We start from the raw sequence: 13,701 nt of genomic DNA, 5'->3' as shown, positions 1-13,701 counted from the left end.
ACTTGGAAATATCATGGTTGCAGGTTTCGTATTGTCAGAAGATCTTATGTTGTAATAGTGTAACAATATGCCACGGTATGTAATGCCATCACAGAGCTGGATTCGTTCTGGAAGGTGTTTAAAAATGCTTTGTCTGATTTTTGATAATAAGATAATTACGGGGCGGGGGCGATGGTTATACCATTATAATCCGAAATATATTTCATATTATGCAACAACAGAATGTCTGCAGTGCCATCTATCGATATTGGTATTAATAGTGTTTAAGAATTGGAAGTGTGAATTTAAAGTTATGTTTATAGGTAAGAAATGAATGCTTAATTGATGTGTCAGGAGAGCAACATTTTCGCACGTTTTATGTTTGTGGTAGAATAATCAGACATGAATAAAGTTAGTTGACTTGTCGTCTTTAAATTACAAATTGTGATTGGACCAATTGTTTATCCAACAGATTCAAGTTAATTCTAGTTTCATATGGCTTAATATTTGTAACCATACCTTAATAAATTTAGTGTGTTCGTGAGTATACCACTTCGTGATAGGATAGCATGTTGAAAGTATAATTTTATGTTTTTTATCGTTCTAGAATTGCTTACGCTGAAGTTGTTATGGCAATTATTAGAGTTGTCAATATCGTGTTATATTCTTATAATAGTAAATAGTTTTATAGCAAGTAACGTCAACCTCGATCAATGTAGTGTGACTTCGATGGATAAGAGCCTATTTTTTTTTTTTTTTTAAATATACAAATTTCAAGCTTACGGTTACTATTGACTTTCTCAGCTGCAAAAGGGAGTTTTATCCATCCATACCAATAATGGGTTTTCTTTCAGTGTGGCAAAATGTAAAGTGATACATTTTGGAATGAAAAGATTTCAGTCTGCATATTACAATTTCTGCTCAGCATTATGCACACTGTTAATTAGAATAAAATAGCACTCAATGTTAAGGTCATCATCAGAAATATACACACTAGGACCTAGATGCATCAAAATAGACATGAGCTACAGCATAAGTAACTGTTGACCCTAGTTTTACCTCCAGCAAGAGAGAGAAAAAAAAAAAAAATGAGTTCATACATATACAAAAAAAAAAAAATAATAATAATACATGCATACATATATTGTTGTCCTTGTTGGGGATCTAAATAGCAGAGTAGGAAATAATTGTCAGACATACAGAAATATTTTGGGAAAATTTGGAGAAAAGAGCAAAGCTAATAACATTGGCAAATACCTGTTGGATTTCTGCTCAAGAGAAACTGGTTATTATTATTAACACAAAGTTCCAGCATAAAAATATGCATAAATTCACATGGAGAGAAGAAGCAAGGAATAAGAAAAGTCTCATTGACTATGTTATTCTTTATAGTGATGTTTTCTCACTGGTACAGGAGTATGGTTTTCTTTCAGTGTGGCAAAATGTAAAGTGATACATTTTGGAATGAAAAGGTCGCATATTACAATTTGTTGCTGATTAATCGTAGAGTACTCTGTAGACACCAGGATATTGAACATTATTATGTCTATTCTTTGGACGGCTTAAGATATATAATTTAACTTGGTAAAATATATATTTGAAAGAGTGACAAAAAAACCAATTACATATTACAGGAATATATTAAAGAATAGAACTGAAGCAAATAATAACAGAATGAGAGAATGAATCAGACTTTCTTATTACAGAAGGAACATTATACACTAGTGCCCAAAACCTAAGGATTAACACTATTTCTGAAGATTTGTCTGCAAATTCAGATGAATCAGCTTGTGACTATTTCAAGTAGAAAGTGGGTACATTCAAATTTCAAATAGCATGCAAAGGGATCACATGGTAGTACTCAGCAGAATAAAAGGCAAAAGGAATAAAGTTGCAAACTTGGATGTCTTGTTATGTCTCAAAGAGATCATCTGGATGATTTAATGTGTGGAAGAATTAATGGAATGCTTGAAGAAGGCTTCAAATTACTGATATTGCCAGAGAGTTTGAAATCTCACATAGGCTCTGGTCAGCATTTCAAACCATTGGAATGTGTTTCAGATATTTGCTAAGAGGTTGCCACTGCTCTACCATAGAGCATGAAGACAGATTTTTGGTTATAACAGCAAAACATAATTGACGCACCATGGCAGGTCAGCTCCATTCAAGCACAAGTGCGTGGATATCTTGATAAAATGTGACAAGTAGGCCTATGTGCCCAAAGGCCTGTAATCCACATTTCTTTATCCACAGCTCATTCTAGAGCATATTTTCAGTGGTGTTATCTCCATAAAAATTGGACAAAACACCAATGGGCTAAGGTACTCTTTACAAAATGAAAGTGGTACTGTTTACTATCATGAAAATATTCTTGAAAGGGATAGATATCACAGTGCTAGTGTCGTGGTGTGGGGAGGTATTATGCTTGGACCCACCGAGCTACGAGAAAAGAGACCATGACTGGTGAACTATATTGCAGCAAAGTTCTTCAGTGTCATGTTCGATTGTTCCGTGGTGCTGTAGGCAAAGAATTCATTTTCATGGATGACAGTGCTACACCGCATCATACATAAGCAGCGGAGACAGGAAATTGAATCAAGTGGCCAGCTTGTTTCTCGGATCTCAACCTCATAGAACACTTTTGGGATGCAATAAGGAGACGCATTGCTGCTTGAAATTTTCCTCCAGAAAACAAACAAGGCATTATCCTTGTTCTGGAGAAGTGGGCCAGATTGCCTCAAGAATTCCTGAAACACTTGGTGCTAAGCATGGTACAATGTTGTGAGAGCTGCATTGCAGTTCAGGATGGACATGTTCCATACTGAAGTGTCTCTCTGGATAGTTTTTCTGTAAGCACTGTACATAGATTTCTTAACTATGTCCTTAGGAATAATACTCGAATATCATACTGACACGAATATAACGCCCTCACATATAACTCGCACCTCTAATTTTACTTTTTCGAAAAAGGAAATTAAAATGTTTCGCATATACCTCGCACATGAAAAAGAGCTTAAATACGTTCACGTTGGGTGACAGTAACTTGCTTGCAGCAGTAAACAACACGCCCTCCCCAATAGCCACTATACTGCAGAGGCAAGAAAAACAAGTACTTTTATTCTGTCAGTGAATAAGGTATGAGCAGTCTCTGTTGTAATATATTTCTCAACAAATATTGCAATTAGAGACAGCTGGGATAAAAACAACACTAATTAATGAATCACATGCCCCCCCCCCCTCATAGACTCAAGCAAAACCATATGTTGCACTGGCAAACACAGTATCTAATTAAAAATTATTGCTATTAATTAGATGTGTGTGACTAAGCAGCCATTAAAATTCATAAACGTGTTAAAACTAAGAAATATATCATCATCAAATTCCTGCCATGTACCCTCAAGGGGTGTACAGGATATGATAGTACTACATGAAAAAATTCCATCATTACTAACTTCCTATCTACAATTTTCCTCCAAATCAGTCTGTTACTTGTCAAGACTCCAACATTATCAGATCTTATATTTCTATCGTCTAAGGCACTTTGTACCGTATCAATCCACCTATATCTTGGTCTTCCTCTGGGTCGTTTTCCTGCCTACCTAGCAAAGAACACTTGTTTTGCTAATCTTTCCTCTCCCATTCTATTTAAGTGACCATACCACCTGAGATTAGCTCTGTTGACGCATTCCTGGATGCTGACAATGCCAAGTTCTTTCCTAATATACTCATTTTTAATATGATATTGCCATTGATGCCATCTGTTCATGCCTCTAATCTTTCTCAGGACTCTCATACCTGCAGTCTCTAATCTTTGGTCAAGTGTTTTACTTCTGACCCAGCTCTCGGATCCATAAGTTAAAACTGGTTTGAACACCGTCTTGTATACAGCTAATTTAGTGTTCCGACTAATTTCTCTCTTATTCCATATGAATTTATTCAATTGACTTCCCACCATACCAGCTTTGCTGATTCTGTTGTCTATTTCTATATTTAATTTACCATCTTCACTAAAAATCGTGCCTAAGTAGCTGAAATGTTTTACTTATTCCACAGGTTCTCCATTCACAACAAAGTTGACATTTTCAATGATTCTGCCTATTTTCATTGTCTTTGTCTTTTTATTGCTGACCTTCATACCATATCTATTACAAAAGTTATTCAATTTAGTCAGAGAATCTTGCAGACTTGTAGCGAATTTATTTAGAAGTATAACATCTGCATAAAGCAAAGAGCTGACATTAACATCTCCAATTTTGATATCATGTTTAATACCACTTTCCTTCATAATGTGATCCATATAGATAATGAATAACAGAGGGGATAATGTACATCCTTGTCTCACACCAGATTTAACATTAAACCATCTTCCTGTACTTCCTACAATTCTAACTGCTGACTTACAACTCAAATAAAGACTAAGTATTGCTTGATGTAATGCCCCATTGACACCATATAACTGCAGCGTATTGAATAGCTTCTCTCTTGGTACCTTGTCATATGCCTTTTTCCAAATTGACAAAACTCAAATACAGATCTTTGTTATATTCCCATGATTTCTCCACTATTTGTCGTAAAGTCAAGATCTGATCCTGACAGCCTCTATTTGACCTGAATCCAGCTTGTTCTTCACCCAGCTTTTCTTCCACAATTCTTCTCAACCGTTTCTCAAGTATATTTGCATAGATCTTGCCAGGAACACTCAGTAGGGAAATACCTCTGCAATTCTCACATTCAGCTTTATTTCCCTTTTTATATATGGGCAATTTACAGTGGCTGCACTGAACTATGCAGTGCAGCCACTGTTAGACTTTTATACCACCATACTTCAGCATTTCTGGTCAAATATCATCTACTCCTGCTGCCTTTCCACATTTCAAGCCTTTGACGGCTTTTTCTACCTCAAGTATGGATATGTATTCCTGACTGCATGCCTGATCAGTGTTTTTTACCACTGTGCTGTCATCACTGCTTGTTTCATTTAGCAGTTTTTCAGAGTAATTACTCCATACTTCAAGGATATCTTTTTCCCCTATTTTCATGTCACCTTTATAATCTCTAACTCCTTTTACAGCACTCTTTCTTCCATTCCTAAGCTTCAACAACAACCTCCAGAATATTTTGCCACCTTCTTGATATTTATTTTCTATATTCTTGCCAAAGTCCTCCCATGACTTTTGTTTAGCTAGTTTTACACAGTGTTTCACTTTCTTACATTTGTCTCTGTATTCTCTAAGAGCAAAAGCTGACTTATTTGCCAGGAACTTTTGATATGCTTTCTTCTTTTCCTTCACTGCCTCTTTAACTTCCTGTGTCCACCAGGGAGTTCTGATTTTTTTATCCTTGCAGACAACCTCACCACATGTTTCTCTGGCAGAAACAGTCAATGTTTTCTTCAGAGTTTGCCACTGAATCTCCAAGGTTTGATTCCTGTTCTCAAAATCTTTCATTTTTTTTTTCAATGATCTTTCTGTATTTTAGTCTACAGTTCACATCTGAGAGCTGCTCAGCTTTTATTCGCTTAAAAATTTCTTACATGTTATTCTTTCAATATGAAATTCAATTTTATCCTGCTCAAGACTAAATAGTGATTACTTCCAATTTCAAATCCTCTGTACACTCTGGTGTCCTGCACAGGACACCAGACCCTTGACCCTTTAAGGGTCAAAGCTGTATAACTGAGAGGAGATCTCCACATAGCCTTTAAAGGAATGCGGAGAACCGACTAGGGCTTCTGACCTAATGTCCAATCTTCACCTTCTCGTGGTGCACCCTGTTGGATATTTACTTTGATACTGAACAAACGAGGATGGGCTGGCAATTTGGGATTTAGCCGACCCAATTGTATTCTTATTGGTTAAACCAAAATAAAAAATAAATTAAAAAAAATAAGAAATATATATATATATATAGTGCATGTTGTTATGGTAGTTTCACATATGGAATTCAGTTAAAAGGAGTTATCATTTCAACTCAATTGTCGGCTACGCTTTTATCTTTAAGTCTCTTGATCTTTTGTTAACACTACACCAATCATATGCATGTCTTAATAACCTGTCATTGCTGTCTGTTTCACTTTAGACTTAATTACCATAAAGGGAGAAAAGTCACAAAACAGAAAAATGTTCCTGTTTCGGCACATAAAAAGTTCCGGGGCCAGAACCCAGAGAGCCCTGGCTGAATTTAACCACTGTCTCTGAGTAAGTTGTAAATGACAACCTTGGTGTAGATAAAGAGAGAGTTACATATTCTGTGTCTCTTCTTATCTGTATCAAGTAGATAACAATAGTCTTCTTAGCTGTTTGTAGTTATGGGCACCAGAGGTTTTTAGGACATAGGTGGCCAGCTTGGCTGGCCGAGTGGTTAGCGTATCCGCTCTCCAGTCAAGAGGCTGCAGGATCGAATCCCGCCGTGGGCATGGATGCTTGTGATTGTCTGTGGAAATACCAGTGGTGGCAGTCTGCGTTAGATGGCGTTGGCCGGTCAGTTGGTGGATTGTGAGTGGTGGAAGCAGAGTTGTAGAGCAGATGTCCTCCCTCGATGAGTCTCTGGACACCCTGGAGGTGACAAATAATAATAATAATAATCAATTTCTTTGCAGGACAAGTCAAATATGTGTGTTCTGAGGTATCTGGGATGTTGCAGAAAAAACAAAGATCCCATTCACCATCCTTCAAGCAAAAAAATCTAGTCCCTAACACCCTTGCTAACCATAAGCGTACACAACTTCTGCTGGTGACCCCCCCCCCCCCCATAGTTCTCCCCCTTCTTGCCATGCACTGAAAAAAAGTCTTCATTGTCAATCCTATAAAATCCCTCTAATAATTTAAATACTTCTATCATGTCTCCTCTTTTTTACCTATCAGCTAGTCTTTGTAGCCCATTGACATTTCTCTGTTCTCATAGGGAGCATTTCATAGAGCTGGTGCAATCTTTGTAACTCTGCTTTGGGTCCTCTCCACTGCCTCTTTATCCCCACAGAATCCAGGAGTCCATATCTGTGGGCATTAGTTCAGATGTGGCCTTATTAAAACTGTATATAGGGGAACAATAACTTTTCTATCTCTGTTTGTTACTGTTAGTTCTTCAACAATCATTTAATTTAATGTGCTGTTTTGGTTACCTTCACAACATACCCTCTAAACTTCAACTTCCTTCCACAATCGCCCCCAAGTCCCTGGCTTCATCACTTTCTTGAAGTTCAGTTCCATCGATATAGTACACTGCTTGTTGATTTCTTCCCAAAGTGGCAGCATTGGCCGAGTTGTTAGCATATCCACTCTTCAGCCAAGAGGCTGCTGGGTTCTAATAAATCAAATAAAAAATCTTCCCGAAGTGCATCATCTTTCACTTGGCCACACTAAATTGACACACATTTACCTTTGCATGTAGCACTACATGCAAAGGTAAATAGGTGTCAGTTTAGTGTATATAGTCTATTTACTATATACACTATTATTATTTCCTATTATAGTGTATATTATTTACTGTGTACACTATTTGTTAGTGTATATAGTCAGTTTAGTGTATACAGGTAAATAGTCTATTTAATAATCTATTTGAAATTATTGCATTTATATCCTCAAGATGCTGCACTTAGGATTACAAAGAGTGGATGAGATTTGGGATCTGGAGTTAGGGATGGTTGATAGTGGATTGAAATTCAGAGAGTACATTGCAAATGTTGCAGTGATTGTGATTTCATCACATTGAGGTAGTGCATTAATAAGTAGAGATAAGAAGGTGATTATATCGCTGTATAAAGGCATTGGCCTGACCACACACACACACACATAGACAACTCATCATCATCATCCATTATTGATCCACTGCTGGATAAAGTCCTTTCCACAATAACTCCAAGACCATGTTGTCAGTGGCTTTTCTTCCCTATGTTACTCCTGCAAATATGGTGATTTCATCAATCCATTGTAATTTTGGTTGATTTTCTTCCTGTGGAATCCATTCCAGTAATTGAGGAATATTCCCAGCCTATTTCCACTTCAGATGTTTCAATCTTTCTATAATGTCACAGAGTTTGGTTTGATTTCTTTTTTGTGATTTATTTTTTCATAGTCTGGAAACCTTGCACTAGTGACCAAACATAGAACTTTTTTTTTTTTGAACCACTTCAGGCCTCCAGAAAGTGGAGCGATGGTCTCACACTGGGAGATGAAATTCATCTCCCACTTAAGGAATATGTAATCATTCACACATTCAGACTGATTTCATTATCATCAATTTAAAAATCGATGATGATGAAATGTGGTTACACATAATTGTTGAACATAGCTTGGGTCTTCCTTAGGTTTATATTTAAGCCTTGCTGTATAATTTTATTAGCAATATGAAGTTCACAGATATGAGTCTGGACTTCACTTGGATTGGAGGTAAACATAACTATGCCATCTGTGAAATGTAAATGGCTTAAATATTGCCTGTTTATCTTCAAACTTTTCAAGAGTTTGAAGGTTCCCTCTTAACATACTGGAAATAGTTTGGGGAAAATTGTGTCACCTTATCTTATGCTTGTCTGTGTTTCCATTAAAATAAGGTAAACTTCCTATTTTCAGTTTGATGATGCTTAACTGTTTCATTAGTCTATGCTGATTTCATAGTCCTCTCATATGGTTCCTCCACTTGGTTTCATAATGTCTTAAGTATGGCACAAGTTTTTACCAAATCAAAAGCATTCTCATGATCAATAAAACCAAGACATAACAGGAGTTGGTATTCATTACACCATCTAATAATCTGTTGTACAGCTTGAATATGGTCCATTATGCAAAAACCACTTCTGAAACTTTCTTTTCTTTTTGGCTGTGCAAAGTCTATAGTTATCCCAAACCTATGAGATGATAAATCACTTATGGATGGGTCAGTGGTTCTTCAAGTCTTCTACTTCACCTTTTTTTTATGTATCAAATAAGGGTGACCTTTTGTCAGTGCTCTTGGTACATAATGTTTCTTCAGACATAGGGTAAAAAGTTTAGCCAAGATATTGCAACTTCATACTAATATGAATTTTTAATATTTCTTCCTTGATATGTTTTCCAGTTGTTTTACACATCTCAGTATATTTAATAAGCTTCCATTTTGTTTCATTTCTCTTTGTTTCTTGAAATAGCTGAGACCACAAAACAGAAATGAGCAAAATTTCTCCAGAAATTTTGTTTTTGTTATGTGGTACCATCTATGTCGAGTGAACACAGCAAAAGGTTCTGAGTAATACTTTCTGGTAAATCATCATTGTCTAAATTGTTTAATTCATGTTGGAATGTTTATTTATTTTTTTATGTTTATTTTGTATACATTTATGCCTTGATTTCATCCTTAAAACATTTTACTTCTTTCTTTTTGGAAGTTTATTTGAATTTTGCTATGTATCATATGATGGTCACTTTCAGTGTTGAAGGTGCTGATAATCAAACAGTCCTGATATGTTTTTTTTTTGTTACTGAGGATAATGCCAATTTCTTTTCTTGAAAAAAAAATAATCCATTATGTATAAGTTTTCTTTTTCTTCAAATTCTGTTAGTCTTATTCCTCTTTCATCTTTTGTACCATATCCAAAATTTCCCCTTGAGCTTTCATTTAATTCTTGTGTATTTATTTGGCATTAAAATCTCTCATGACAATTTTGAAATGGTGTTTTTCTTTGTTGTAAAGTTGTGAAACAATATGATAGAAGTCTTTCATTTCTTTATCAGTATATGACATATTGTTAGTGGTTAGTATACCTTGAGGGTAAGTTTTTAAGATCTGGACAATAACACTTGCTGTTCAATCAGATATATTGTAAGATTCTGTGATACTGTTCTTCAGTATTTTTGTTGATCATGAACCTAACTCCACTGATTCTTTTCTTATTCTGGCCTCCATAGTACAGTATGTCTCCATGTTTTAATGGAAGAATTTCTTCACTATTATATCTTCCAAGATTATCTCATTTAGTTGCTGGACTTTGTGCTCAGATTTGGTTACTTCATTTTTATTGTAATGTGGAAACACTGGAGAAGGTCCAGAGACAAATGACTAAGGTAATATTGTGATTCTAGAATTTTGGTTATGCAGAGTTGTCTAGGAAATGGAGATTAGCAGAGTTTGGTGGATAGGAGGAAAAGAGGGGATATGATAGAGATGTTTAAATTAGTGAGCCAGGTATATCAGATTAATACAGAAAAAAGTGTGGAGGGTGAGAGAGGAACAAGAGACCATGGAAACTTTGTAAAGTTGTGTTGAATGATGTGAGGAGTACATTTTTTTTGCGTGGAGAGTGGTGGGTGAATGGAATGCATTTCCAGAATTTGTTATGAATGTAGGTTATGGAGCATAAATGAGCTCAAAGTTCAATATGATAGATGGCATGTTGCTAGTTAAGTGGGCCACCCACAGTGAGTCTATCAACTCCATTGAGGTTACTGTAACAATAATAAATGCGTGAAGTAATTTTGGAACATGACTCCTCCCTCCAAAATAAATCCCTGTCAGATAATTCTTGAACCAACATAGTGATACAAATGTAATTTATGTCACTTTTCTTATGTTTGTGCATTGCCAAGAGGCAATTCCAACTTCTGATGCTCTTTTATGCATTGATTTCATTAGCGATCTCACAGTTATCTATGCTGTTCACAGCCTGTTGAAAGGCTCTTACTTCTGCCACCTTATCCTTTACACTTCTAGTGCTGAAGAGTTTCTTCTTCCATCATTAGTGTTTGTTTTGGTAGAGGCACTGTAAATTAGCTCCCAGCTCTTCATTTTCTTTTCAGTTCTTTCTCTGCCATGCTTTCAGCAGCTGATTGTGACACATTCTTCAGTGTAATTACTCTGATCAGCCATTGTTAAACTTGAAAATATAAAATATCCATGGTCGGCACTTAATTGGATCAGACAGCACCTGGGATGCAAACAGATGCTCTTCAAATGATAATGGTCATACTGTGAACTGTGGCAATTTAGCCCTAGACCATTAAACATATTGTTAATGATCTGGGCTATGGACTCTTCTGATATTAAACCTGCAGCAATAATGTGATTCATAATCTTGTTGTTTAAAGCTTTCTTTCTTTCACTTATGTATAGTTCCACTTGTTCATCCTTTTATCACTTTCTATATGTGCATCATTTACTAAACAAATAATTACACATGCTCTTGCTAGCTTAATGGTTAAGAGAATCCTTTCGCAATTTAAAAAGTATGATTTATTGATAGTTGACTATTTGAGAATTTTTTTTTATTTTCTTTCTCAGATTTTTTTTTTAAGTATATCTCTAAAGAAATGGACATTTTTTCCCTTCCAGATTGAAATTTGAAACACAAAGATGTCATCATTATACCCTTCCCTAGAAGATATGAAGATTGATCAGATGATGAAGGTAAGGTAAACTTCCTATTTTCAGTTTGATGATGCTTAAATTTTCTATAAAGGATAACTTTGTTTGTATCTGTAAAATAAAATACTTAATCACTTAACTCTCAGATGAGATCTTTGCCTTCCTTTCCATTTGGTAGCAAATTAAAAATTAAGGTAAGATACACAGCAGGAAGGTGGATATCACACAAATTATAACAAGACTATTATTATTTTAATAATATACAAATAATAGTGTTATAATTTGTTTTTGAACCTTTTAACCAGCTAGTTCAGTTAAACATCTGTACATGTTTCTCAATCTTTAGTCACATTTCTAGGCTTGTTCTGTTGTTTCATCAACATGTGTTGTGTTTAACATAAAATCTGATTTTGCATGTTTTTTAAACATCAATCCCCACACAAAAAAAAAAAAAATTGCAAACACTATAGCACATTAGTGCTGCTATGTGTGGGTAAGAGGTCAAAGGAGAACAGAAGAATCTGTTGATTTATTTTTTGAACTCTGTTGATATTTTTTTGAACAGCTAGAGGCTGTAGTCCTCTGCATCAATCCTGTAACATTTCTATCATATCCACTCTTTTCCACTTATCAACCAGCTTCCTGTAGATCCTCTAATACTTTCTCATCCCAAGAAACCCGAGTCACCAGATCTGTACACAGTAATTCAGTTGTAGCAGTATCCAAGTCTTATTAAGAGGAATGGTAACTTTCTTATCTCTCCTTTTAGTGTTTTCTGTGAATAATCCTGTGAACTGCTTTGACTACTTTTGCATTATATCTTTGAACTTAAACTCTCCTTATCCACCAATACCCCCACCTCTAGCTTTGTCAACTTCCTGGAGTACAGTTCAATCAACATAATACACATCTTATAATCTTTTCATCCCAAAATGAAAACCATTTTAGGATGAAAAAGGTGTATAATAAATAATCATCATGATCATCTATTATACTAGCTAATTTTACATCATCAGCAAGCAACTGAATCCCTCCCTTTTTTATATCATTAATGCACAAATTAAATAGAAGTGGTCCTAATGAATAACTCAAGCACCTACCTGCCCTGCTCCTTCAATGAGACTTTTTTTTTTGTATTTCTTGTATTTGTTCTCTCTACGTTTATTTATTCTCATCTTTGTTTTAACATGTTTGTGACGATCAGTATGTTCTGAACAGAAATCATGCAAAATATCGTACAAAACTTTTATAGTTTCTGTATTCAGCTCTGAAATTATGTTGGATTTAATATCCACTTAATTTATATAATTTTGCATCGCCGAATTGAAGCCTTTTGGCTCTTTATTTTAGTAAATACTTTGCACACCGACCAAGAGTTCGTTTATGGAAAATACACCTCTTCTGATCTCTGACAAAAACCAATGAGTTTGAAACAGCTGTCAGATCAGTGAAACCTTATAAAAATGGACCAATAGTAGGTGAATATACCGGTGTTTCGGCGTGCTTGCTATTAGGTTCGGCTAGGGCAACTCGTACTATGGCTGCGAGTGTATTCCTGCAAGCTCTCTGGTCAGCTTTCAAATACGAAACTTTTATAGTTTTAATACAAAACATTTATAGTTTCTGTATTCGGCTCTGAAATTATGTTGAAAAACATAATCTTATTGAAGGCCTAAAGAGTCATCTTGGTTTATCAACTTGATATTTCTCTAATTGTTGCTAGTTTCACTTCTTGTCCAATGATAATTCGTATGTTGTGGTACCTATCTTTAGTTCTGCTAAGAGGATGCCTATGATACCTAGGTGAAAATTCTATTTTATAATTCAGTTTTCCCTAATAACAGGGTGCACTATTAGAATGCAAGGATTGGACTTTGGGTTAGAAGGCTATGTGAGGTCTCCTCCCAGTTACCTACTTTGTCCCTTAAATGATCTCCATCATGGAAGGGCAAATAAGAAAAGGAGGTACAGTGCATTTCTGATTTTCATTTGAATATGAATTAGATGTGCAGTCAGCAGAAAATCATTGGAATACAAAAGAAAGAGAGTGGATGAATAAACAGAACCCCATAGTATCCCATCACTAGTTGCAAAATTCGAATGTAAATATTCATTCATACATAAATAGTCATATATGATGTATGACTGAAAGGAAAGCTGGTGATTAGGTTATGAAAAACAGAAGACTATAAAGGTGGATCTTACTCATTAAGCTTTTTTGCCAAACCTGAACACATCTTAGATAAGAGCAACCACTTAAGTTCTTACAGAGGTTTCCATGGCATTTGTCCAAAAGTGGATAGCACATACAAGAAAATTCTCTGTTAGTTAACACTGAAGGAATCTAGTGAATCCATACTAGCATTAGTTGATAGATTTTTAATTGAA

The 13,701-nt window shown here is 35.4% G+C and overlaps 1 protein-coding gene across 2 annotated transcripts in view; it reads left to right on the top strand.

Moving 5' to 3' along the window:
* Positions 1 to 279: 279 nt before the first annotated feature.
* The window catches only part of LOC150095224 (syntenin-1-like), a 101,053-nt gene continuing 87,631 nt past the window's right edge, over positions 280 to 13,701 (top strand). Inside the window, exons 1-2 of one of the 2 annotated variants that reach the window (XM_090410461.1) lie at positions 280 to 302; positions 11,281 to 11,355. In XM_090410461.1, the coding sequence (XP_090266587.1) occupies positions 11,302 to 11,355 (54 nt within the window). In that variant the 5' untranslated portion in view covers positions 280 to 302; positions 11,281 to 11,301. Of the gene's footprint in view, positions 303 to 394; positions 520 to 11,280; positions 11,356 to 13,701 lie in introns of those variants that run through there. The other variant, XM_090410462.1, reaches the window with a different exon arrangement.

The sequence above is a fragment of the Typopeltis vanoorti genome, chromosome 20 (genome assembly GCF_054136105.1).
Source record: "Typopeltis vanoorti isolate ZY-2024b chromosome 20, IOZ_Tvanoo_1.0, whole genome shotgun sequence".
Lineage (NCBI taxonomy): Eukaryota > Metazoa > Arthropoda > Arachnida > Uropygi > Thelyphonidae > Typopeltis > Typopeltis vanoorti.
The sequence above is the reverse complement of the archived record's forward strand: the minus strand, read 5'-3'. Positions and strand labels throughout refer to the sequence as shown.